Raw genomic sequence first — 26,112 nt, forward strand, 5'->3', positions numbered from 1 at the left:
GTTTATTATGCCTTTTTGCTATTCACCACAAATCAAGTCTATCTAAGTCTATGCAGATTCACGCAATCAATTATTTACTATGAGATATCAGGCAATGGGGAAAATTTTATTCCTAACCATACAAATGCAAATAGAATGAGAAAAAAAAAACAAAAAGTATTTTTGTATTTGTGGAGTTGAATGATTATGCAAAAATTTCAATTAATTAAAAGCGATTAGTGAGTGGATAGACTGTGACGACGACGATGACAACGACATTGTAATTCTGAATGCAGAGATCAAGACTGACATCAACAAAATGAACTCAACGTGCATCAAGTTGAACACTTGGTACGAGGAGGAAAGAAGCTAAAGGGTGCAGTGATGATCAAAAGGGAAACCACAAAAATGCTGTTGTTTTGAATGGAAAATCAAGCATTATGGTCACATTGCAATTATGGGAATTATAAGGGAATCGATATGTTAAATGGACATATAGAGTTTAATTTTTTTAATAAACAAATATAATACAGACACTAAAATTAGTTTATTATTACTTAAAATCCTATATGCTTTCTTTTATTTGCTTTATTTGATCAAGCATCTTTGCCTTTCACACACCTCTCCCTTACGCAACACCATGCAATCCAAGCGAAGTGATCATATTTCTTCATATGCCACAGATTGATATACGAATGCTGGAGTCGATACAGTCATTCAACATTTCAGTCATTGAATGATAGTCAAAGAGAACACATCAATTTTTCCCTTAAATATTTCCAACTAAACTAAGAATGTCTTCGGAATATTGGAATTCCAAAGTGGCGGTGGTGACTGGAGCCTCAGTGGGAATTGGGGCCCACATTGCCATAAAGCTTGCAAATGCTGGCATAACTGTTGTAGGTTTGGCTAGACGTTCAGACCTGATAGAGGTGAGTAAGTTATGAGTAGAGCAGAGTTAAAGAGTCGTTGATGTGTCATTTATTTTTCTTTCCTCCTTGGTCGGCTAATTTGCAAAGGTTATGTAGGCATTGCTGTCAAATATTAATCTCTAATTATTGTCATCTCTTGCTTGAGCTTTGTTTTTGTAACCCAATGCATGTGCCTACATACATGCGTTAAGTAATACGCATTGTATTGGTGTTTTTATACCCTCCACCATAGGATGGGGTCATGCTGATTTCGTCATTCTGTTTGTAACACCTCGAAGCCATGTCCGTCCGTCTGTCCGTCCGTCTGTCCATCCGTCTGTCTGTCGAAAGCACGCTAACTTTCGAAGGAGTAAAGCTAGCCGCTTGAAATTTTGCACAAATACTTTTTATTAGTGTAGGTCGGTTGGGATTGTAAATAGGCCAAATCGATCCATGTTTTGATATAGCTGACATATAAACCAATCCTGGGTCTTGACTTCTTGAGCCTCTAGAGGGCGCAATTCTCATCCTATTTGACTGAAATTTTGCACGTAGTGTTTTGGTATCACTTCCAACAACTGCGCCAGGTATGGTTCAAATCGGTCCATAACCAGATATAGCTGCCATATAAACCGATCTTGGGTCTTGACTTCTTAAGCCTCTAGAGGGCGCAATAATCATCCTATTTGACTTAAATTTTGCACGTGGTGTTTTGGTATAACTTCCCACAACTGTGCTAAGTATGGTTCAAATCGGTCCATAACCTGATATAGCTGCCATATAAACCGATCTTGGGTTTTGACTTCTTGAGCCTCTAGAGGGCGCAATTCTTATCCTATTTGACTGAAATTTTGCACGTGGTGTTTTGGTATAACTTCCAACAACTGTGCTAAATATGATTGAAATCGGTTTATAATCTGATATAGCTGCCATATAAACCGATCTTGGGTCTTGACTTCTTGAGCCTCTAGAGGGCGCAATTCTCATCCTATTTCATTTAAAATTTGCACGTAGTGTTTGGTATAACTTCCAACAACTGTGCTAAAAATGATTGAAATCGCTCCATATTCTGATATAGCTGCCATATAAACTGATGAGGGATCTTGACTTCTTGAGCCTCTAGAGGGCGCAATTCTCATCCGATTTGGCAGAAATTTTGTACATCGGCTTCTCTTATGACTTTCAACATACGTGTCTAATTTGGTCTGAATCGATCAATAGCTTGATACAGCTCCCATATAAACCTATCTCCCGATTTTGCTTCTTGAGCCCCTACAAGGCGCAATTCTTATCCGAATGAACGGATATGTTACACAATGACTTCTACAATTGGATGATAGTTCGGCATTCATTTATGGTCCGAATCGGACTATTACATGATAGCATAACAGTTCTTATTCAATATTCTTCGTTTGCCTAAAAAGAGATACCGCGCATAGAACTCTACAAATGCGATCCATGCTGGAGGGTATATAAGATTAGACCCGGTCGAATTTAGCACGCTCTTACTTGTTGTTGTTTATAACGGGACTTTGATGAATTTCAATGAACCCTTAGATGAATTTCAATGAACCCTTAGATGAATTTATTTCAAAGTTGATTATATTTGCCTGTTAAACCAAAATGTTTTGTTGGTGAGAGGCAAAAGTTGTTTTTACTATACCACTCAACAAGTCGTACTCAAGAATTAAATTTTTCTCCCTCTCTCTCCCCCTCCTCTCTCTCTCTCTTTCTCTCTCTCTTAGAATCTCAACAAAGATGTCTTGGAAAGTGGTGCCAAAATTCATGCTTATCACTGTGACTTCACCCAAGAGCAAAGTATCGATGAAGCTTTCAAATGGATAGCAGAGAAATTTGGTTCCATCAGCATTCTGATTTGTAATGCTGGCATAATAAAGGCCAACTTTGTCATTGGTAAGTTCTATTTTGCCAACTTGGAAATGATTCTTTTTTCTGATTAAAATATTTGGATTTTTGTTGTTTTTTCAGAATCTTCCAATGCTGAAATTAAGGAGTTATATGATTTGAATGTATTTGCCACAACCATTTGCCTACGTGAAGGTTTAAAGTTGATGAGAACTCCGGAAAATCATAGGGGACACATTATTGTATTGAACAGGTAAGTTAAGTTAACTGAGTTAAGTGCCGACTACAAGGATCGGTTTATATGGGAGCTAGGTTATGTAACGATTCAAATCATACTTGGCAAGGATGTCAAAATTCATAACAAAAGTGTTTGAAATAACGAATAGAGGTTAGGTTAGGTTGAATGGGTCGCCCACCAAAGGTGAGTTCACTCAGAGGCCAGTTTGGCCAATTGTGGTACCCTGGAGAGAGGGAGAGAAGTTGTGAGAAAAAGTAATATACCCATAAAAGAAAATGTGAGAAAAAGAAGACAGGAGGAGTGGAGAAGCGCGAGCGGGAGGTGAACAACCGCCCTTACCTTGCGCAAGCACGTACCTACCTACGCCGGATCCTGTGGCACCTCCTCGTCGCAAGCATCCTGTTCCCTAAACAAACATCAGGAGAGATAACAGAGTTATGTTCGCAAATTCACCCAGATCACAAAAGAAACTGCACCCCAGAAAGGAGAGGAATACAGGAATACAGCAAGTGCTCAATAGTCTCCTTCTCATCCTCATCGAGGCTACTCTTACAGAGGATATTGTGCGGTATACCCATGCGGCCTATGGCACAGTGTCCGGTTATGACCCCTGTCAAAGTACTCATCGACCTCTTATCAAACGCCAGCAACTCCCTCATCCTCCTTCGGTCGATGACCGGCCATAGCGCCTTCGCAGTCCGGCAACCATCTACCGTGTCCCACCTTGCCACCGACGCCGCCCAGGTCATCCCATCTACTGTGTTCAGTAGCTTGACACATGGCACGTAGGCAAGACCGATGACTGGTCTGCCCGGCGCAGACGAACCCCTCCTAGCGCACTTGTACGCCCTCTCATTTCCTGGAATCCCCTCATGCCCAGGAACCCATGTCAGCGTTACATCGTGGGCCCGGAGCCTATCCAGGGATTCCAAACAGTCCGCCACGCATCTCGACCCCACCATCCTCGACCCCAATTTCGAATAGAACTTTGTAAGATTTTTTTACGATAGATTTATACAGCTATAAAGGGCCATATCGCATAGAAGATATATGTGGGAGCAATATTTAAATCGCTGCCGATTTTGATGAAAATTTCCAAACATGCTGGGACGTCAAATAAAACATCAGACGCCCAATATTGTAGAGATCTGATCAAAATTGTGGCTTCTACTGCTTTAAAAGTCCATATTTTATATTTCGGGATTGGACAACCCTTGTGTTGAAAAACTTCGATTTGATGAGTCTTCCATCCTAAAGTCCCGACTTGGCACCGAATGACTTCTTTTTGTTCCCGTGCGTAAAAAATAAAATAAGAGGTCAACGTTTTTTCATACCTGAAGAAACGGCGAACGCGTTCAGAACTATTTTCAGCTTTTGCTCCCTCTATGTTTAAACTGGCGGCATTTCTGTTTACCATAACTTGGTGAAATCGATTCGCAAAGCTGAACATACCATCAAGGAACAGAGGCAAACTTCTCACATATCAATGAGTGCTGTATGATTCAAGTTTATGCTCAACGATAACGGGTCTCTTTTTTATAGCCGAGTCCGAACGGCGTGCCGCAGTGCGAAACCTCTTTGGGTAAAAGTTTTAACATGGCTGCCATACCATTTTTATACCCACCACCGAAGGATGAGGGCATATTCATTTTGTCATTCCGTTTGCAACACATCGAAATATCTAATTCCGACTCTATAAAGTATATATATTCCCGATTGTCGTAAAAATCTAAGATGATCTAGCCATGTCCGTCTGTCTATTGAAATCACGCTACAGTCTTTAAAAATAGAGATATTGAACTGAAACTTTGCACAGATCCATAAGCAGGTTAAGTTCGAAAATAGGCTATATTGGACTATATCTTGATATAACCCCTATATAGACAGATCCGCCAATTTAAGGTCTTAAGCCCATTATAGGCCCATATATCGATCTCACAATTTAAGTTCTTGGGCCCATAAATGGAGCATTTGTTGTCCGATTTCGCCGAAATTTTGTACACTTAGTTATGTTTGGCTCCTCAACATCCTTCTTTAATTTGGCTCATATCGGTCCGGATTGGCATATAGCTGCCATATAGACCGATCTCTCGATTTACCCATAAAAGGCGCATTTATTGTCCGATTTCTCCGAAATTTGGGACAGTGAGTTGTGTTAGGCTCTTCGACATCACTCTTCAGTTTGGCCCAGATCAGTTCAGATATGGATATAGCTGCCATATAGACCGATCTCTCGATTTAAGGTTTGGACCCATTAAAGGAGCATTTATTGTCCAATTTTGCCAAAATTTGGGACAGTGAGTTGTGTTAGGCCCTTCGACATCCTTCTGCAATTTGGATATAGATCGGTACAGATTTGGATATAGCTGCCATATAGATCGATTTCTCGATTTAAGGTCTTGGGCCTATAAAAGGCGCATTTCGATATAGCTGCTATGAAGGCATAAATTATGTATTTTCGCCAGATGATATATACCCCAGGTGCTGGATATCCAAAGTTCGGCCCGACCATACTTAACACCTGGATATAGCTCTTATATATATGTATCGCCCGATTTGCACTTAAATGACCGTAGCAACTAACATTTTCAATTGATCTGCACAAAATTTGGCAAGGATTGTTTTGTTACTGAAATCACTGTGCAAAATTGAACCAAATCGGATAAGAATTACGCCCTCTAGAGGCTCAAGAAATAAAATCAGAAGGTCGGATTAAATGAGAGCTATATCAGGTTTTAGACCGATTCAAACCATACTTAATACAGCCACTAAATGTCATAGAGGACGTGATAGTAGAAAATTTCGGCCAAATCGGATAAGATTTGCGCCCTCTAGAGGCTGAAGAAGTTAAGTCGGGAGGTCGGTTTATATGGAAGCTATATCAGGTTTTAGACCGATTCAAACCATACTTGATACATCCACTAAATGTCGTAGAGGACGTGATAGTAGAAAATTTCGGCCAAATCGGATAAGATTTGCGCCCTCTAGAGGCTCAAGAATTAAAATCACGAGGTCGGTTTATATGGGAGCCATATCATGTTTAAGACCGATTCGAACCATACTTGGTACATCCACTAAATGTCGTAGAGAACGTCATAGTATAAAATTTCAGGAAAATCGGATAAGAATTGCGCCCTCTAGAGGCTCAAGAAGTTAAATCACGAGGTCAGTTTATATGGGAGCTATATCTGGTTTTAGAACGACTTGCCATACTTGGCACGTAAGTTAGAGGTCATTGGAGAAGTCATTGTGCCGAATTTCAGCTAAATCGAATAAGAATTGCGCCCTCTATAGGCTCAATAAATAAAATCGAGAGGTCGGTTTATATGAGAGCTATATCTAAATATGGACGGATATGGACCATTTACTCTTTCAAACGACCATACACTTATAGGAAGTATTTGTGCAAAATTTCAAACTCCTAGCTTTACTCCTTCGAAAGTTTTCGACGGACGGACATGGCTAGATCGACCTAAAATGTCAAGACGATCAAGAATATAAAGAGTGATTTTTTAAGAGCTTTAGGAAAGTTTTTCAAAAAAAAAAAAACATAAAATTCTGAATCAATAGTACGGTCCCTATAATTTAATGTTGGAATATTATTTCATGCAAATGTTGACCATGACTGCGCCTCAAATGGTCCATCCGCTAAGTTCAATTTTGGCATACTCTTTCCAACATGACGGTCGGTATCTCACGAATAAGTGCTTTAATGTTGTCTTCCAATGCTTGAATTAAAGCGGGATTATCTGTATAGACATGAGCTTCAACATAGACCCATAAAAAAAGAGTCTATAGGCGTTAAATCGCACAACTTAGCCGCCTAGTCCCGAACGGGAAATAAAATATTCACCGAACTCGCCTCTCAATCAGTTCATTGTTACGCGTGCTGTGTGGCATATGGCACCGTGTTGTTGAAACCACAGGTCATGCAAGTCAAGCTCTTGCATTTTGGGCAAAAAAAAATTGGATATCTTCTCACGATAGCACTCACCATTCACAGTTACATTACGATTCGCATCATCTTTGAAGAAGTACGGTCCAATGATGCCACCAGCCCATATACCGCACCAAACTGTGACTTTTTCTGGATATGCATCCAGGTAGCGCTTGCAATGCTTCTTTCTGATCTTCTGTTGAAACCACATGTCATGCAAGTCAAGCTCTTGCATTTTGGGCAAAAAAAAATTGGATATCTTCTCACGATAGCACTCACCATTCACAGTTACATTACGATTCGCATCATCTTTGAAGAAGTACGGTCCAATGATGCCACCAGCCCATATACCGCACCAAACTGTGACTTTTTCTGGATATGCATCCAGGTAGCGCTTGTAATGCTTCTTTCTGATCTTCTGTTGAAACCACATGTCATGCAAGCCAAGTTCTTGCATTTTGGGTAAAAAAAAGTTAGATATCATCTCACGATAGAGCTCACCATTCACAGTTACGTTACGATTCACATCATCTTTGAAGAAGTGCGGTCCAATGATGCCACCAGCCCATAGACCGCATCGAACTGTGACTTTTTCTGGATGCATTGGTAGAGCTTGCAATGCTTCTTTCTGATCTTCACTCCAAAATCGACGATTCTGCAATTATACTTATGTCATTAGAATCACATATTCCCTATCCTGTGGTTTAGCCTGTCTCTAAGTACCCGATAAACCCTGTACTGGCCTTGAGATTGGATGAGTGTGTTGGTCCTCACATTGTTAAAAATTTAACATCTTGGCATCACAAAGTTCTTCTATTTTATCCTTCCATTTCCAGTCATTGCCTTCTGCCTTTAAATATTCAATTACAACTTCCTCTTCGCTTAGACGACGATATACTTTCAGGCTTCATTGATTGATACATTTCCTTTTGCAATATATTGACTATAATATAGATAATTGTGATATTATTCCATGATGTCATGCTGCCTTTTATGCACTTTTAAGTCACTCATTTGTAAAATTGCCTATTTGTGCTTGTCTGAGATATGCTTGCGTTAAATGGGCAAATTCATCGTTTTCCCAATGGCTTATGGGTCGTCTACACATGCTTACGCAGCATTATCGTGAAGCAGCATGGGGGAGCGACACAGGCAAACAGCTATGCTTTGCACATTCCATAATGAGTACAAGAGGATGAGAGTAGCTGTTGACGACATGGCCATCAAATTGATGGTGCCCTGGTGTAAAAGCCGCCATTGAATCGATTTTTAAGATGATAAGTTCAAATTAATAACACTCATACGCCCGGATGGATGCGTTTTTCCGTTCGCTGTACGCCAGACGACGCAATGAGTTTGCAACTTTCACCAGCCAAAAAACAAAAAAACAGCATAAAGCACATATTTGCTGTATAGAGGTGCTGCACTCATTGTATTTCTCCTTGTATGTGGTGGTTTGGTGAAAAATGTTCCCCCCACCCATTGCATTGCACATGCATTTGGCGCCTCGCTGCCATTGAGGTGATGAAGACTGTGTTTGCCAACTGTGTGCTGCTTGGTGTCCCTGCGTCTGTTTGCGAAGGCATAAACACTTAATGCACTGCCATGAAATGACATTATGCATTATATGTCGTAAATACTTAATTGTGTTTAATAATTGAGTTATTTTCCGTTTTATTTGCGTTTAATGCTCGCATATGCCACAACAGCAATCCAACATTGTCATCCAGGGAAATTTGGTTAAAGTTACACAGACCCAACCACACACACACACACACACGGACAAACCCAGCTTAACGCACTTACAGACGCAATCCCTTATAAGTGAAGTGACACAGAACATTGAATAGACAAATACAGTGAAGATAAAAACTAGAACGATTTTTTTCAAGTATTTGAAGGTTTTGGCAAAAATGTTTTAGTGGAACATTATTTTTTTTTTGGACCACCAAAGGGAGGTAATAACATGATTTTGAATAGAAAAAAAGTTTTTATACCCTCCACCATAGGATGGGGCTATACTAATTTCGTCATTCTGTTTGTAACTCCTCGAAATATTCGTCTAAGACCCCATAAAGTTATATATTCTTGATGGTCATGATATTTTAAGCCGAAATAGCCATGTCCGTCCGTCTATCCGTCCGTCCGTCTGTCCGTCCGTCCGTCCGTCTGCCTGTCAAAAGCACGCTATCTTTCGAAGGAGTAAAGCTAGCCGCTTGAAATATTGCACAAATACTTCCTGTTAGTGTACGTCGGTTGGGATTGTAAATGGGCTATATCGGTCTACGTTTTTATATAGCTGCCATATAAACCGATCTGGGTTCTTGACTTCTTGAGCCGCTAGAGGGCACAATTCTTATCCGATTTGGCTGAAATTTTGCATGAGGTGTTTTATTATGACTTCCAACAACTGTGCTAAAAATAGTTCAAATCGGTCCATAACCTGATATAGCTGCCATATAAACCGATCTGGGGTTTTGACTTCTTGAGCCGCTAGGGGGCACAATTCTTATCCGATTTGGCTGAAATTTTGCATGAGGTGTTGTATTATGACTTCCAACAACAGTGTTAAAAATAGTTCAAATGGGTCCATAACCTGATATAGCTGCCATATAAACCGATCTGGGGGGTTTGACTTCTTGAGCCACTAGAGGGAGCAATTCCTATCCGATTTAGCTGAAATATTGCATGAGGTGTTTTGTTATGACTTCCAACAACTGTATTAAGAATGGTTCAAATCGGTCCATAACTTGCTATTGCTGCCATATAAACCGATCTGGGATCTTGACTTCTTGAGCCGCTAGAGGGCACAATTATTATCCGATTTGGCTGAAATTTTGCATGAGGTATTTTGTTATGACTTTCAACAACTGTCCTAAAAATAGTTCAAATCGGTCCATAACCTGATATAGCTGCCATATAAACCGATCTGGGGTCTTGACTTCTTGAGCCACTAGAGGGCGCAATTATTATCCGATTTAGCTGAAACGGCTTCTCTTATGACCTTTAACATACGTGTCAAAAATGGCATGAATCGGCTTATAGCCTAATACAGCTCCCCTATAAACCGATCTCCCTATTTTACTTCTTCATATTTTGATAATGTTCCAATAACATAGCAATTCTTTTCTTTTATCCTTTGCTTGCCTAAAAAGAGATACCGTGGCAAGAGCTCGACAGATGCGATCCATGGTTGAGGGTATATAAGATTCGGCCCGGCCGAACTTAGCACGCTTTTACTTGTTATTATTTATTATTTTAATAGTTTTTTTTTTTAAATAGGAATATGTAAATTCGCTGCTTACTTTTTTCTCTGACCTTTCATTAATCTTTAAAAATATTTAATAAAATTTTTTTTGCAAATACTTCTGCAAACCTTAATTTACTGTATAATTGTATTTAAACTTTTGCGCTTTACTGTATTCTCCCCCTCAATCGCAATGCCGCAAATGCTGAGGCTCTACATTTAAAGTCATCAACAACAAAAAGGCAAGCAAATACAATTTGGGCGCATACCAATACATGTTTGAAGATGTGGGTGGCATTGCATGTAGCCATTGTGGGTGTATGAGAGTGTGAGAGTGTGTATATGGTGATATGGCAATCGTTGCACACAACACAAGGGCTTTAGCTGGGATGAATGCAAATTGCAGTAATCAACACAGAGTGGGAGACAAACAATTGGAGAGAGAAAAACAGACGCCATTAATGTCATTTGTAAACCGCCATACAAAACAAAAACAAATTCAACCCATTGCCAGGCGGCAAAAACAACGGTTAAATTGAAACAACCTATTGGCCTTTTGAAGCTGCAGTATGCTGCTGCACTTGTAAAGCAACAGCAGGCTTTCACTCAAACGTCTACTCTTTCTTCCACTCTCTTTCTCTTTATTACAAACATATCAAGCCCTAAGCGCCGAAAAGAGATAAGTAATAAAGTGATGGAATTCCACGTTTTTAATGAAATCGATAATACTGAATAAATTTTACACCAATTATGTAAACCGTTATGATTTTATACTGGGTGAAAGTTTTTGCATTTCCATAAGTTGAGCTGGATTGATTAAAAAGCTTCTCAAGTAAAATGAGATTTTTATGCCCAACACTATAGAATGGGGGTATACTAATATAGTCATTTCATTTGTAACACCTCCGAAATTAAATCTGCGACCTTATAAAGGCCACAGGGCCTTTGACACCCTAGTTTAGACATTACATGTCCGTCCGTCCGTCTGTGAAAATCACGATAGCGGTCTAGAGCTGGCAAACTATCGACAATTGCAACATTCGATATTTTTCATAACAAAAATCAATAGTATCGATACTATCAATCGTTAATTTCCCATCACCTATATTTCAAACGAAAATGAGAAGTAACAAGTAAAAAGGCGTTAAGTTCGACCGGGCCGAACTTTGTATACCCACCACCTCAGGCATATATGAAACCATCCCCCATCAAAATTCGCTGAAAATTTCATACCTTATGTCCCATAGCAGTTATATCGAAAAATGTTTTTTAAATGCGTTTTTTATGGTCCCAAAACCTTAAACCGAGATATCGGTCTATATGGCAGCTATATCCAAATCTGGACCGATCTTGCGATATTACAGAAGTATGTCAAAGGGCTTATCTTAACTCACAGTCCCAAATTTCGGCGACATCGGACAATAAATGCGCCTTTTATGGGCCCAAAACATTAAATCGAGAAATCGGTTTATATGGCAGCTATATCCAAATCTTAACCGATCAGGGCCAAATTGAAGAAAGATGACGAATGGCCTAAGACAACTCACTGTCCCAAATTTCAGCAAAATAGGATAATAAATGTGGCTTTTACAAGTCTAAAACCTAAATCCAAATCTGGACCGATCTGGGCCAAGTTGACGAAGGATGTCGGAGGGCCTAACACAACTCACTGTTCCAAATTTCATCAAAATCGGATAATAAATGTGGCTTTTATGGGCCTACGACCCTAAATCGGAGGATCGGTCTATATGGCAGCTATATCCAAATCTGGACCGATCTGGGCCAAATTGATGAAGAATGTCGGAGGGCCTAACACAACTCACTGTCCCAAATTTCCGCAAAATCGGATAATAAATGTGGCTTTTATGGGCCTAAGACCCTTAATCGGCGGATCGGTCTATATGGGGGCTATATCAAGATATAGTCCGATATATCCCATCTTCGAACTTAACCTGCTTATGAACGAAAAAAGAGTCTGTGCAAAGTTTCAGCTCAATATCTCTTTTTTTGAAGACGGTAGCGTGATTTCAACAGACAGACGGACGGACATGTCTAGATCGTCTTAAATTTTTTTAAATTCGACATCGTTCCTCAATTTAAATCAGATCGGTCCAGATTTCGATATAGCTGCCATATAGACCGATCTCTCGATTTAAGGTTTAGACCCCATAAAAGGCGCATTTGTTGTCCGATGTCGCTGAAATTTGACACAGTGAGTTGTGTTAGGCCCTTCCACATTTTTGGGCTCAGATCGGTTCAGATTTGGATATAGCTGCCATATAGACCGATCTCTCGATTCAAGGTTATGGGCCTATAAAAGGCGCATTTATTGTCCGATTTTGATGAAATTTGGGACAGTTATTTGTGTTAAGGCCTTCTTCAATTTGGCCCAGATCGGTTCAGATTTGGATATAGCTGTCATATAGATCGATCTCTCGATTTAAGGTTATGGGCCCATAAAAGGCGCATTCATTGTCCGATGTCGCCGAAATTTGGAACAGTAAGTTGTGCTAGGCCCCTCGACATCCTTCATAAATTTTAATCAGATCGGTTCAGATTTGGATATGGCTGCCATATAGACGGATCTCTCGATTTAAGGTTTTGGGGCCATAAAAGGCGCATTTATTGTCCGTTGTCGCCGAAATTCGGCACAGTGAGTTGTGTTAGGCTACTCAACATCCTTCGGCAATTTAAATCAGATCGTTCTAGATTTGGATATAGCTGCCAAAGAGACCGATCTCTCGATTTAAGGTTTTGGGCTCATAAAAGGTGCATTTATTGTTCGATGTCGCCGAAATTTGGCACAGAGAGTTGTGTTAGGGCCTCCGACATCCTTCTTCAATTTAGGCCTGATCGGTCCAGATTTGGACCTCTCGATTTAAGGTCTTGGGCTTATAAAAGGCGCATTTATTGTCCGATGTCGCCGAAATTTGCGACAGTGAGTTGTGTAAGCTCTTCGGCATCCGTCTTCAATTTGGCCCAGATCGGTTCAGGTTTGGTTATAGCTGCCATAACGACCGATCTTTCAATTTAAAATCTTGGTGCCATAAATGGCGCATTTATAGCTACCAAAAAAAACAATATTTTGTTCTACAAAATTGAACAACGACTTGTATTTATTGGACCACTCAATATCCATGCCGAATTTGGTCCAAATCGGACCATATTTCGATATAGCTGCTATTGGGGCATAAGTTATGCATTTTTCATCGGATTATGGCGAAGGTCATTTACATATATACCCGAGGTGGTAGGTATCCAAAGTTCGGCCCCTTAGCGCCTTTTTACTTGTTTTAAGCTAAAATTATTATCGATGTTTATGGAGATTATGCCCTTAGTTCAAACAGAAATCATCATTTAATTATGTCCTGCAGATCGAGGCCATAAATCTTTGCTTAACATGACTACTTGAAAGAGTTTACGTTTCCTACAATACACGTACCTCATTAAAACATATAATGATGAATGAATAAATATGATCAACAACATATATGGACAAGATGTGTATGTTTTTCGTTTATTTAACGCAATGATACGTTAAGTTCAAGACCTCCTTTGAAAATGGCTCTTTCTTTGTTGTTTTTTTTTTTTTTTTGGAAAATTCAAGTGGTTTGTGCTTTTTAAAGGCTTTTGAGCACTCTGCAGTTTAAAATTTGCAAAGTGCAAATGAAACCAATTCACTTATCTTTCTCTTTCCCACGCGACACTAATTGGAATGGTTAAATTCGTTTCCTTATGCTACGCAATGACATCAAATAAACAATCGTATTTATATGTGAGGGGGGACCAATGGGTTGCTCAGCCAACAATCCTTCCATATATTCAACCATACATCCTTAGTTTTCATCAACTCTTGCACCTTGCATGTATGTACAGATGTATGCAACACATGACATCCGATTGCCTTGGCTTTGATTGCTCTTCCTTCATCAACATTTAATTGCTTATCTTCATTTTTTCTCGCCCCCCTCACTCACTGACCCTCTCTGTTTCTCTTCATTCTCTTTAAACGCAGCATTCTAGGACATCGCATACCGGATGTGGCCGTGCCCCTATTCAGTGTTTATCCTGCCACAAAACATGCGATTACGGGTCTGTGTCAGACAGTGCGTCAGGAAATACATTTCCTTAAATTAAATATCAAATTAACGGTAAGTAAATATTCTTTCACGCCACGACAACACTGCCATACACGTAAGAGCGCTTGTAGTTGGTTGCGTGGCATGCATGTCATGCCATCATCATCATCATCATCGTACGCTAGTGAAACTTTGAAGCGGATTGTATTGATTCTATTATGTAGGAATGTCATGTAAGAGCATACAGTGCAAGCACAAAAGTATGATAACAAAAGAAATTTTGACAAAATTTTCAATAGAAATAAAATTTGGACAAAATTTTCTATAGAAATAAAATTTTGACAAAATTTTCTATAGAAATAAAATTTTTAAAAAATTTTCTATAGAAATAAAATTTGGAAAAAATTTTCTATGGAAATAAAATTTTCACAGATGGTGCATAATGGTCCCGTAGTGCAAATAGGGTACTACATTTTTTGATATCTGAAGGGAGCACGGACCCTCCCCCTTACCCTTATTTTCAGAAACGCCAGATATCGGAAGTGGGTGGTGCGATTTAAGCGAAATTTTGTGTGATCTAAAAACAAAAATTTGGTATCCAAATTTTCGGAGGGGGTACCTAGGGGGACCGTCCCACCCCCAAAACCTACCAAATATATACCAAAACACCACGATACCAAAACACCATGTGCAAAATTTGAGTCAAATAAGACGATAATTGCGCCGTCTAGAAGCTCAAGAAGTCAAGGCCCTAGATCGGTTTATATGCCAGCTATATCAGTATATGAATCGATTTAACCATACTTGGCCCAGTTATTAGACCACCGTTAAAGGTGGTCGGACAAGGATTGCTTCCTCTAAAAGCTCAAGAAGTCAAGACCCAAGATCGGTTTATTTGGCAGCTATATCAGGTTATAGACCATACTTCGCACAGTTGTTGGAAGTGATACCAAAACAGCACGTGCAAAATTTCAGTCAAATCGGACGAGAATTGCACCCTCTAGAGGCTCAAGAAGTCAAGACCTAAGATCGGTTTATATGGCAGCTTTATAAAAGCATGGACCGATTTGGCCCATTTACAATCCCAACCGACCTACACTAATAAAAAGTATTTGAGCAAAATTTCAAGCTCCTAGCTTTACTCCTTCGAAAGTTAGCCTGCTTTCGACAAACGGACGGACGGACATGGCTAGATCGACTTAAAATGTCATGTTCACGATCAAGAATATATATACTTTATGGAGTCTTAGACACATATTTCGATGTGTTATAAACAGAATGATGAAATTAGTACACCCCATCCTATGGTGGAGGGTATATAAACGTATCTGATATCCAATTGTCGGGCCAAGTGTTTGGGGGACCACTCCAAACCCCAATACGCATCTGATATCCAAAAGTGAGACTAAGTTTCTCGGGGTCCATCCCTTCGCCAAAACTCCCCCCAAACAGGACTTTTCTTAGGCCAAAGCAATATGGGACTCAAATAAAAGGAATACGAATCTGATTTCCAAATGTAGGACCAAAGGTTTGGGCGGCCGCCCCTCCGCAAAAACACCCACCAAAGAGGGAAAATTTACGACCATAGCAAAATGGGGCTCAAATGAAATGTATTGGGGAGTAGACCACGAATCTGAAATCAACATTCGGGACCAACTTCCTAGGGGACATCCCACCCCCATAACATCCCCCAAATAGGATGTGGTACCCTGCACTTTAAAAAGTACTCTGTACTTTAAAAAGAACCCTGTATTTTAAAAGGTACCCTGTACATTGAAAATTACCCTGTACTTTAAAAAGTACCCTGTACTTTAAAAAGTACCCTGTACTTTAAAAAGTAACCTGTACTTTAAAAAGTACCCTATACTTTAAAAAGTACCCGGTACTTTAAAAAGTACCCCGTACTTTAAAAAGTACCCTGTACTTTAAAAAGTACCCTGTACTATAAAAAGTACCCAGTACTTTAAGGAATGCCCTGTACTTTAAAGAGTGCCCTGTACTTTAAAAAGTACCAGGTACTTTAAAAAGTACCCTGTACCTTAAAAAGTACCCTGTACTTTAAAAAGTAACCTGTACTTTAAAAAGTACCCAGTACTTTAAAAAGTACTCTTTACTTTAAAAAGTACCCTGTACTTTAAAAAGTACCCTGTACCTTAAAAAGTATCCTCCACTTTAAAAAGAACCCTGTACTTTAAAAATTACCCAGTACTTTAAAGAGTGCCCTGTACTTTAAAAAGTACCCTGTACTTTAAAAAGTACCCTGTACTTTAAAAAGTACCCTGTACTTTAAAAAGTACCCTGTACTTTAAAAAGTACCCTGTACTTTACAAAGTACTCTGTACTTTTCAAAGTACTCTGTACTTTAAAAAGTACCCTGTACTTTAAAAAGTACCCTGTACTTTAAAAAGTACCCTGTACTTTAAAAAGTACCCTGTACTTTAAAAAGTACCCTGTACTTTAAAAAGTACCCTGTACTTTAAAAAGTACCCAGTACTTTAAAAAGTACCCAGTACTTTAAAGAGTGCCCTGTACTTTAAAAAGTACCCTGTACTTTAAAAAGTACCCTGTACTTTAAAAAGTACAGTGTACAGGTATGTACAGGGCACAGGCTTTAAAAAGTACTCTGTACCTTAAAAAGTATCCTCTACTTTAAAAAGTACCCTGTATTTTAAAAAGTACCCTGTACTTTAAAATGTACTCTGTACTTTAAAAAGTACTATTGTATTGTATTGTGTACTTTAAAAAGTACACTGTACTTTAAAAAGTACTCTCTATTTTAAAAAGTACCCTGAAATTTAAAAAGTAACCTCTACTTTAAAATAAACAAGTAAAAAGGCGTTAAGTTCGGCCGGGCCGAACTTTGGATACCCACCACCTCGGGAATATACGTAAACCACCTTTCATCAAAATCCGGTGAAAATTGTATACCTGAATTTCGGCGACATCGGATAATAAATGCACCTTTTATGGGCCTAAAACCTTAAAAAGAGAGATCGGTCTATATGACAGCTATATCCAAATCTTAACCGATCTGTGCCACATAGAAGAAAGATGTCGAAGGGCCTAAGGCAACTCACTGTTCCAAATTTCAGCGACATCCGACAATAAATGAGCATTTTATGGGCCCAAAACCTGAAATCGAGAGATCGGTCTATATGGCAGCTATATCCAAAATTGGTCCGATCTGCACCAAATTGATGAGGGATATCAAAGGGCCTAACACAATTTACTGTCCCAAATTTCAGCAAAATCGGATAGTAAACGTGGCTTTCATGGGCCTAAGACCCTAAATCTGAGGATCGGTCTATATGGCAGCTATATCCAAATCTGAACCGATCAGAGCCAAATTGACGAAGGCTGTCGAAGGGACTAACACAACTCACTGTCCCAAATTTCAGCAAAATCGGATAATAAATGTGGCTTTTATGGGCCTATGACCTTAAATCCGAGGATCGGTCTATATGGCAGCTATATCCAAATCTAGACCGATCTGGGCCAAATTGGCGAATAATGTCAAAGGGCCTAACACAACTCCCTGTCCCAAATTTCAGCAAAATCGGATAATAAATGTGGCTTTTATGGGCCTAATACCCAAAATCGTAGGATCGGTCTATATGGCAGCTATATCCAAATCTGAACCGATCAGAGCCAAATTGACGAAGGATGTCGAAGGGCCTAACGCAACTCACTGTCCCAAATTTCAGCAAAATCGGATAATAAATGTGGCTTTTATGGGACTATGACCTTAAATTCGAGGATCGGTCTATATGGCAGCTATATCCAAATCTGAACCGATCTGGGCCAAATTAACAGAGGAAGTCGAAAGGCCTAACAAAACTCACTGTCCCAAATTTCAGCAAAATCGGATAATAAATGTGGCTTTTATGGGCCTAAGACCCTAAATCGGAGGATCGGTCTATATGGGGGCTATATCAAGATATAGTCCGATATAGCCCATCTTCGAACTTAACCTGCTTATGGACAAAAAAAGAATCTGTGCAAAATTTTAGCTCAATATCTCTATTTTTAAAGGCTGTAGCGTGATTTCAACAGACAGACGGACAGACGGACGGACATGTCTAGATCGTCTTAGATTTTCACGCTGATCAAGAATATATATACTTTATAGGGTCGGAAATGGATATTTCGATGTGTTGCAAACGGAATGACAAAATGAAAATGAATATACCCCCATCCTTCGGTGGTGGGTATAAAAATTAACCTGTATTTTTCTTTATTTTTTATAAATGACGAATACTTCATTCCCCAACTGTAAACTCACACGCATGTGTGTGCGTGTGAATATATAATTGATATACATGAACAATGTAATAACAACGAATAATTTCTTGCATTGCGGCTTTGACACTACCACTGCTTTACTTGGAAAATCCTTCCTCACATCCTTGGCGGGCCATCAATCAGGATTTTTACATTCCTCGAACTATAACCGTATTAAGTACTTACACCTTCGCACTTACCTCCACTATCCTTGTGGACCCGCCCAAACACAATCGCCTCTCAATGTGTGATGTGGTTAAATGACAACAACTTCCCTTCGGATGGATGTGGCGGCAGAAGAAGAAGAATTCTTGTTTATTTGGCTGTTGACAAGCATCAGCAACATTTTTATGTTGTCAACGTTTTCGTCATCGAAGTCGTTTGCGTTGTCAGCCAGCATGGCATATGAAAACATTAATGATTTTCATCTGAAAATGTTTTTTATGGAAATTTGGCATTCTATCAATTGACAAGCCTTCCATATCTAGCCCATGAATGATGGCATTGTTTACCTTGGGTAGGGTTAAATATTTTGCAGTAAAATGGTCGACTTAAGAAAATTTTTTGATTTTCTGAAAAAAATTTGACAATATTTTAATTATTATTAAATAAAATGAAATGAAATGATATAAAATGAAATGAAATGATATAAAATGAAATGAAGTGATATAAAATGAAATGGATGAATTGAATGAAATGAAATGGAATGGAGTGAAATGAAATGAATTGAATGAATTCAATGAATTGAATGAATTCAGTGAATTGAATGAAATGAAATGGAATGGAGTGAAATGGAATGGAATGGAATGGAATAGAATGGAATAGAATGAAATGGAATGAAATGGAATGAAATGGAATGAAATGGAATGAAATGGAATGAAATGGAATGAAATGGAATGAAATGGAATGAAATGGAATGAAATGAAATGGAATGAAATGAAATGGAATGAAATGGAATGAAATGGAATGAAATGGAATGAAATGGAATAAAATGAAATGGAATGAAATGAAATGGAATGAAATGGAATGAAATGGAATGGAATGAAATGGAATGAAATGGAATGAAATGGAATGAAATGGAATGAAATGGAATGAAATGGAATGAAATGGAATGAAATGGAATGAAATGGAATGAAATGGAATGAAATGGAATGAAATGGAATGAAATGGAATGAAATGGAATTAAATGAAATGAAATGAAATGATGTGAAATGATATGAAATGAAATGAAATACAATAAAATAAAATAAAATAAAATAAAATAAAATAAAATAAAATAAAATAAAATAAAATAAAATAAAATAAAATAAAATAAAATAAAATAAAATAAAATAAAATAAAATAAAATAAAATAAAATAAAATAAAATAAAATAAAATAAAATAAAATAAAATAAAATAAAATAAAATAAAATAAAATAAAATAAAATAAAATAAAATAAAATAAAATAAAATAAAATAAAATAAAATAAAATAAAATAAAATAAAATAAAATAAAATAAAATAAAATAAAATAAAATAAAATAAAATAAAATAAAATAAAATAAAATAAAATAAAATAAAATAAAATAAAATAAAATAAAATAAAATAAAATAAAATAAAATAAAATAAAATAAAATAAAATAAAATAAAATAAAATAAAATAAAATAAAATAAAATAAAATAAAATAAAATAAAATAAAATAAAATAAAGGAATCAATTTTAGTTTTACAGAAAATTTTAGATTTTAAAAAATTTTATATCATAGGAAAATTTCATATCTTAGGAAAATTTTATATCTTAGGAAAATTGTGTAAAATTTTCATTCTTTAATTTTTTTCCCACTAGTCTAATTCGTCATTCTGTTTGTAACACCCCGAAATATGCGTCTGAGACCCCATAAAGTATATAAATTCTTGATCGTCATGTCATTTTAAGTCGATTTAGCCATGTCCGTCCGTCTGTCCATCCGTCCGTTTGTCTGTCGAAAGAACGCTAACTTTCGAAGGAGTAAAGCTAGCCGCTTGAAATTTTGCACAAATACTTTTTATTAGTGTAGGTCGGTTGGGATTGTAAATGGGCCAAATCGGTCCATGTTTTGATATAGCTGCCATATAAACCGATCTTGGGTCTTGACTTATTGAGTCCCTAGAGGGCGCAATTCTCATCCAATTTGACTGAAATTTTGCACGTGGTGTTTTGGTATCACTTCCAACAACTGTGCTATGTATGGTTCAAATCGGTTCATAATCTGGAATAGCTGTCATATAAACCGATCTTGGATCTTAACTTCTTGTTTTGTTTTTGCATTGACAATGGTAGGGTATTTCAATAACTTGTTAAAATCTTCCTTTATGACATGGACCTTTAAGACTCCACTGAAGTGGACATTAATGAATATTCCGATGTGTGAATATGTATGCGTGATGACAACAAGTGCCTGCGGGTAATTAAATGTTGTGAAGAAAAAACAGAAAAGGAAGCAAAAGAAAGAGTTAAAAAGAAACTGATTGTTGCTTTCCCACACAAACAACATCGAGGGTAAATTTTCACACCCCCAACCCATAACAAACATTCGAGTGGATTTTTTATCTCAACCCGCTCCGCAACCACATCGGCTTATCCTTTGCTGCTTATCGCTGGGAAAAGTGTACCATCGTTTTTAATTTTTGTCTTCCTTCCACACTCATCTCGAGTAATTTGCAATTAAAATGTAATTCAACTGACGTTTATATTGGATTCAAGGAAGGAACACAACAACCCAAACAGACCACCACTGCCATTGGGACAACCACCATTATTGATAAGGACAAATGCTCTTAGGGAAATTTTTCAAGAAACAAACTTCACGACAATCTGTGAGTCAATGAATTTTAATATTTTAAATGAAATGAAAGTGTTTAAAATCTTCTTCTTATATGTAAAAATTCATTTGTGTTTGTTTGTTCCGTATAAACTCAAAAACGTCCGAACCGACTACCTTGAAATTTTCTTTATTACATAATTTTTTGATATCGGGAGGGGGGCGGACCCTCCCCTTTACCTACCACTGCTACCCAAAAATAAAAGTGAACCTATCGGGACAATATGGGATTCAAATGAAAGGTTTTCCAGAGTAGAGTACAAATTTCATAATAAAAGTTGGATCCAAGTACCTGGGGGGCCGTCCCAACCCCAAAACCCCTTAAAATAGGTTTATTTAATGATCATGACAATATGGGACTCAAATGAAAGGTATTCGGTAGTAGATTACGAATATGGTTAGGAAGTAGGAATAGGCTTTACAATTTGTTGATAACGGAAGGGGGCGGACCCTCCACCGTTACCCCAAAGACACCACCCAAAATCAAAAGTGGACCGACAAGGACAATATGGGTATCAAATGAAAAGTATGCGGGAGTAGATAACGAATCTGGCATACAAATTCATGTCGAAGTATAGGGCGACAGCCCACCTCCACAGAAACTCCCAAAATGGTCACATTAGCCAATCACAGATATATGGACTCGGCTTGTTTGTTCTGTATAGACCACCCAAAATCAAAAGTGCACCTATAAGGACAATATGGGTATCAAATGAAAAATATGCGGAAGTAGATAACGAATCTGGCATACAAATTCATGTCGAAGTATAGGGGGTCACCCCACCTGCACAAAAACGGCAAAAATGGACACATTAGACAATCACGGATATATGGGACTCGGTTTGTTTGTTCCATATAGACTGAAAAACGGCAGAACCAATTTTCGCATATTATGTAGGTTGGTCTGGAAAGAAACATAGGCTATATAATTTTTCGATATCGGACGGGGGACGGACCCTTCCCCCAATGCCAAAAACACAACCCAAAATCAAAAGTGGGCCGATCGGGACAATACAGGTATCAAATGAAAGGTATTGGAGAGTAGAATACGAATATGGTATTGAAATTTGAGTCTAAGTACCCATCGGGCCGCCCCAAGTCCAAAACTCCCCCAAACAGACATATTGGACGTTCATTACAATATGGGGCTCAAATGAAAGGTATTCGGGAGTAGATTTCCAATCTGGCATACAAAATCAGATCGGAGTATAGGGGGTCACGCCATCCTTCACAAACGCCATTGGACCCATTATGACTATATGGTACTTGGTTGAAATGATTTTCTTCAAATTTAGTCTGGAAGGAAACATAGGCAATAAAACTTTTAGATATCGACTGGTGGCGTACCCTCCCTTTTACCCCAAAAACGCCACCCATATCCGAAAGTGGTTCGATGGGCACTATAAGGGTATCAAATGAAAGGTATTCGAAACCAGAAAACGAATATGGTATTAAAAGTTGGGTCCATGTACCCAGCGGGCCCCACCAACCCCAAAACTCCTCTAAACGGATAGTTCACCTCAATATGGGACGCAAATGAAAAGTATTAGGCAGTAGATTACAAATATGGCCTAAAACATTAGGTCCAAGTAATGGGAGGTCGCCCACCCCCAAATACCCCCAAATGGGCATAGGAGCCGACCACGGCAATATGGGACTCAAATCAAAGGTATTAGAGAGTAGATTACGAATATGACATCAAAATTTGCGTCCAAGTCTAGGTGGCGCTTTTCCTCCCAAAGATACGTCAAATGGGTTATTTGACCCATTATGAAAATATGGGACTCAAATATAAGGTATTTGAAAGTAGAAAACGAATTTGGTATCTAATTTTGGAGTCAAGTGTTTTGGGGTACGCCCTATAGCACCCCCTAAACTGAACTTTATTTCCGTTGGGAATAGGGAACAGATTTTATATATATTTCCAGTAAAAAAAACTTCAGATTACCCTACTTTTTAAAAACACCACCGAGCAGGGGCACACTTCTCACACATCAATCCTCTCCCCTCCTCTCCTCTCCTCTCCTCTCCTCTCCTCTCCTCTCCTCTCCTCTCCTCTCCTCTCCTCTCCTCTCCTCTCCTCTCCTCTCCTCTCCTCTCCTCTCCTCTCCTCTCCTCTCCTCTCCTCTCCTCTCCTCTCCTCTCCTCTCCTCTCCTCTCCTCTCCTCTCCTCTCCTCTCCTCTCCTCTCCTCTCCTCTCCTCTCCTCTCCTCTCCTCTCCTCTCCTCTCCTCTCCTCTCCTCTCCTCTCCTCTCCTCTCCTCTCCTCTCCTCTCCTCTCCTCTCCTCTCCTCTCCTCTCCTCTCCTCTCCTCTCCTCTCCTCTCCTCTCCTCTCCTCTCCTCTCCTCTCCTCTCCTCTCCTCTCCTCTCCTCTCCTCTCCTCTCCTCTCCTCTCCTCTCCTCTCCTCTCCTCTCCTCTCCTCTCCTCTCCTCTCCTCTCCTCTCCTCTCCTCTCCTCTCCTCTCCTCTCCTCTCCTCTCCTCTCCTCTCCTCTCCATTAAAAAAACCATGTAATATTTCGTATACCTATATCATAATTTCCAAAAAACAAATTATTTTTCCTCTTCTTTTTCAGAGCATCAATCCCGGCATGGTGGATACAGATTTCCTCAGTGTTTACTCACACACACTAGACGACCTGCCGAAGCTGAATGCAATGGATGTTGCCAATGCAGTTATGTATGCACTTGAGACACCGAACCACGTTCAGGTCGAAGATGTAACACTGCAAGCCATGCGGCTTCACAATGCCGGTAGCAACCACAATTGAGAGAGTGGTAAAGGGCCAGCCCGGCTATCCACTTTATAAACAATCGCCCCAAAAATACTCATACATGCACAGGCAGCCACAAAAGGGCGACAAGAGTTTAATGCAGAAAATAAAAATTAAACTTACGGCAAAACGCTGTAGCTTTATTAAGTTCGATGGTTTTTATTAGATAAACAAAACATTGTAAACATACATATCACATTATTGTTGCACCACTACATAAACGAAAGGTCTTTGCACGCGGGTAAATTCATTAAATAAACAACAACACTTTCATTCACAAATTCACTGGTAAGGAGGTAAAGTCTTACTGTTATTTCATTTCCTCCCTTCATTTCATATCTCTCACTCAGAAGAAGAGAAATATGCTCAACTGTTGCTACATGTCTATAGATGGCAGTAAGACCGAGAAAAATTATAGTTTTTCCAAGTAATTTTTCTTAATGACATTTGGTTGTTTCATTTGATTTTTTTTTTTGCATTGAGTTTGGGACCAACAAAGAAAAAATCTGATGTATAAAGCAATTATTGCTTTTAATTTACACATACACATAAGCTACATCTGTTAATAAATGGCTAAACAACATCTTGCCGTTATCGTAATGTGCTATTCACATTAATGCATTTAGCATTCACAATAGCGCCCACCATTGAGTTGGCAGCAGTTATGGCCCCATCAAACGGAAGGATAAACCTCACATGTTAAATAAGAGAATTTTGATGCTGTAAATGAACCTGGATTCACGTAATAATAAGTTTTCGTTGTGGGATGGGAGATCATAACAAAAAAAACCACTTTGGATTTTTTTATATGTTTTGATAAGAATTATTTTCTGTAGACGCTGAGGATAGAAAATTGAGAGATCGATTTATAAAGGACCTTCACCAACGTTATGAACGGATTTGGGCTATACTTAGTATGAAAGATAGTGAAGGTCACGGGCATATCCGGCTCGGGATAACTATAAGCATCACATAGACTGGAACTTTGTGGCATTCATCGTTATCACGAGAAGTCTAGCTGCGAGCTACCGGGCGTGTCCACAGGTTGGGGCAGGATTCATCTAACACGGTTACGCTAAGCAATCAGTCGATATAAAATTTTTTGTCATAAAGCTTGTCAAACTTGTTATTGTTTACGTTTTGCTTTCTTGTTTGCAAAGTGCGATTGTTCAGATTCAAATTAAAATTCAATTACCAAAATATTCAAAATTTTGAATATTTCAAGCCGTATGTGAAATTAAAACAAAAAGTAATGCGTGGATGTACATATGCTGCATTTTGTGAGAAAAAAAAATTTCTGACATTTGTTAACATTCAGTCAGGATTCACTAATAGAAGGTTAGGTCACTTGCGAAAACATAAAGTGGATAGGCCCCATGAACATCATTAAGGATGTCAAATCTGACGATTGGAAATGTCATCAAATAGGAGAAAACGTAAACAATGAATGAAAGTAAAAAGAGAACAAGTTGACATCCTCAATGCCAAATACTGCCAAAACTTAAAAAAAATGTATGTCGGCTGATCGCTTGACTTAACCTTATTCAGTGAATCCTGACATTCAGTATAGGAACATTTTGACAAAGTTAGTAATGTTCATGTGGCCCATCCACTTTGTTTTCGCAAAATATAAAGTGGATAGTAGTGGATAGGATAAAGTGAATGAACCTTAAATCGTGAAATCTTAAGGCTCTATTATACGGTATGTAGGTGTTAAATTAAGCACATGTACAGTTGTACTTGTCGTGTGATACAAATTAAACTAACACATGAAAATTCACTTTTGAAAATAGCACATGTAATTTTTTGGTTTATAGATTACTGTATTCCTTCTGACAAAAATATAAAAAAAATCAGCTGTTTGTCGAATGAAATGAAAGAAAGCAACCCAAATCAAATTGTTTTCACAAATTTATGATTCAACCACCTTTCACACCAATTAAACCATTTTCACATAAA

General features: G+C 38.4%; 2 protein-coding genes across 6 annotated transcripts in view; one reads left to right on the plus strand and one right to left on the minus strand.

Moving 5' to 3' along the window:
• Nucleotides 1–26,112, minus strand: part of LOC106091387 (uncharacterized) — a 509,131-nt gene that overhangs the window by 446,038 nt on the left and 36,981 nt on the right. Inside the window, exon 1 of one of the 5 annotated variants that reach the window (XM_059363450.1) lies at nt 18,739–19,096. The exons of the other annotated variants lie outside the window; for them this stretch is intronic. The gene's annotated coding sequence lies outside the window, so the exon portion shown is untranslated. Of the gene's footprint in view, nt 1–18,738; nt 19,097–26,112 lie in introns of those variants that run through there. 5 annotated transcript variants of the gene reach the window in all.
• On the plus strand, nt 704–24,434 carry LOC106093661 (farnesol dehydrogenase). The gene is made up of 5 exons (XM_013260776.2): nt 704–911; nt 2,636–2,804; nt 2,880–3,009; nt 14,194–14,329; nt 23,956–24,434. Exons 1-5 carry the CDS (start codon nt 774–776, stop codon nt 24,148–24,150), a joined length of 768 nt encoding a protein of 255 aa, XP_013116230.2. The 5' UTR covers nt 704–773; the 3' UTR covers nt 24,151–24,434.

Source organism: Stomoxys calcitrans, chromosome 2 (genome assembly GCF_963082655.1).
Source record: "Stomoxys calcitrans chromosome 2, idStoCalc2.1, whole genome shotgun sequence".
NCBI classification, from domain to species: Eukaryota; Metazoa; Arthropoda; class Insecta; order Diptera; family Muscidae; genus Stomoxys; species Stomoxys calcitrans.

Bases quoted from the DNA above. Each gene is read 5' to 3' on its own strand.
- LOC106093661 (XM_013260776.2), top strand. From the start codon at position 774: ATGTCTTCGGAATATTGGAATTCCAAAGTGGCGGTGGTGACTGGAGCC. The intron at 2,805-2,879 runs GTAAGTTCTATT...TTGTTTTTTCAG, and splicing joins AAAGGCCAACTTTGTCATTG to AATCTTCCAATGCTGAAATT. The intron at 3,010-14,193 runs GTAAGTTAAGTT...CTTTAAACGCAG, and splicing joins CACATTATTGTATTGAACAG to CATTCTAGGACATCGCATAC.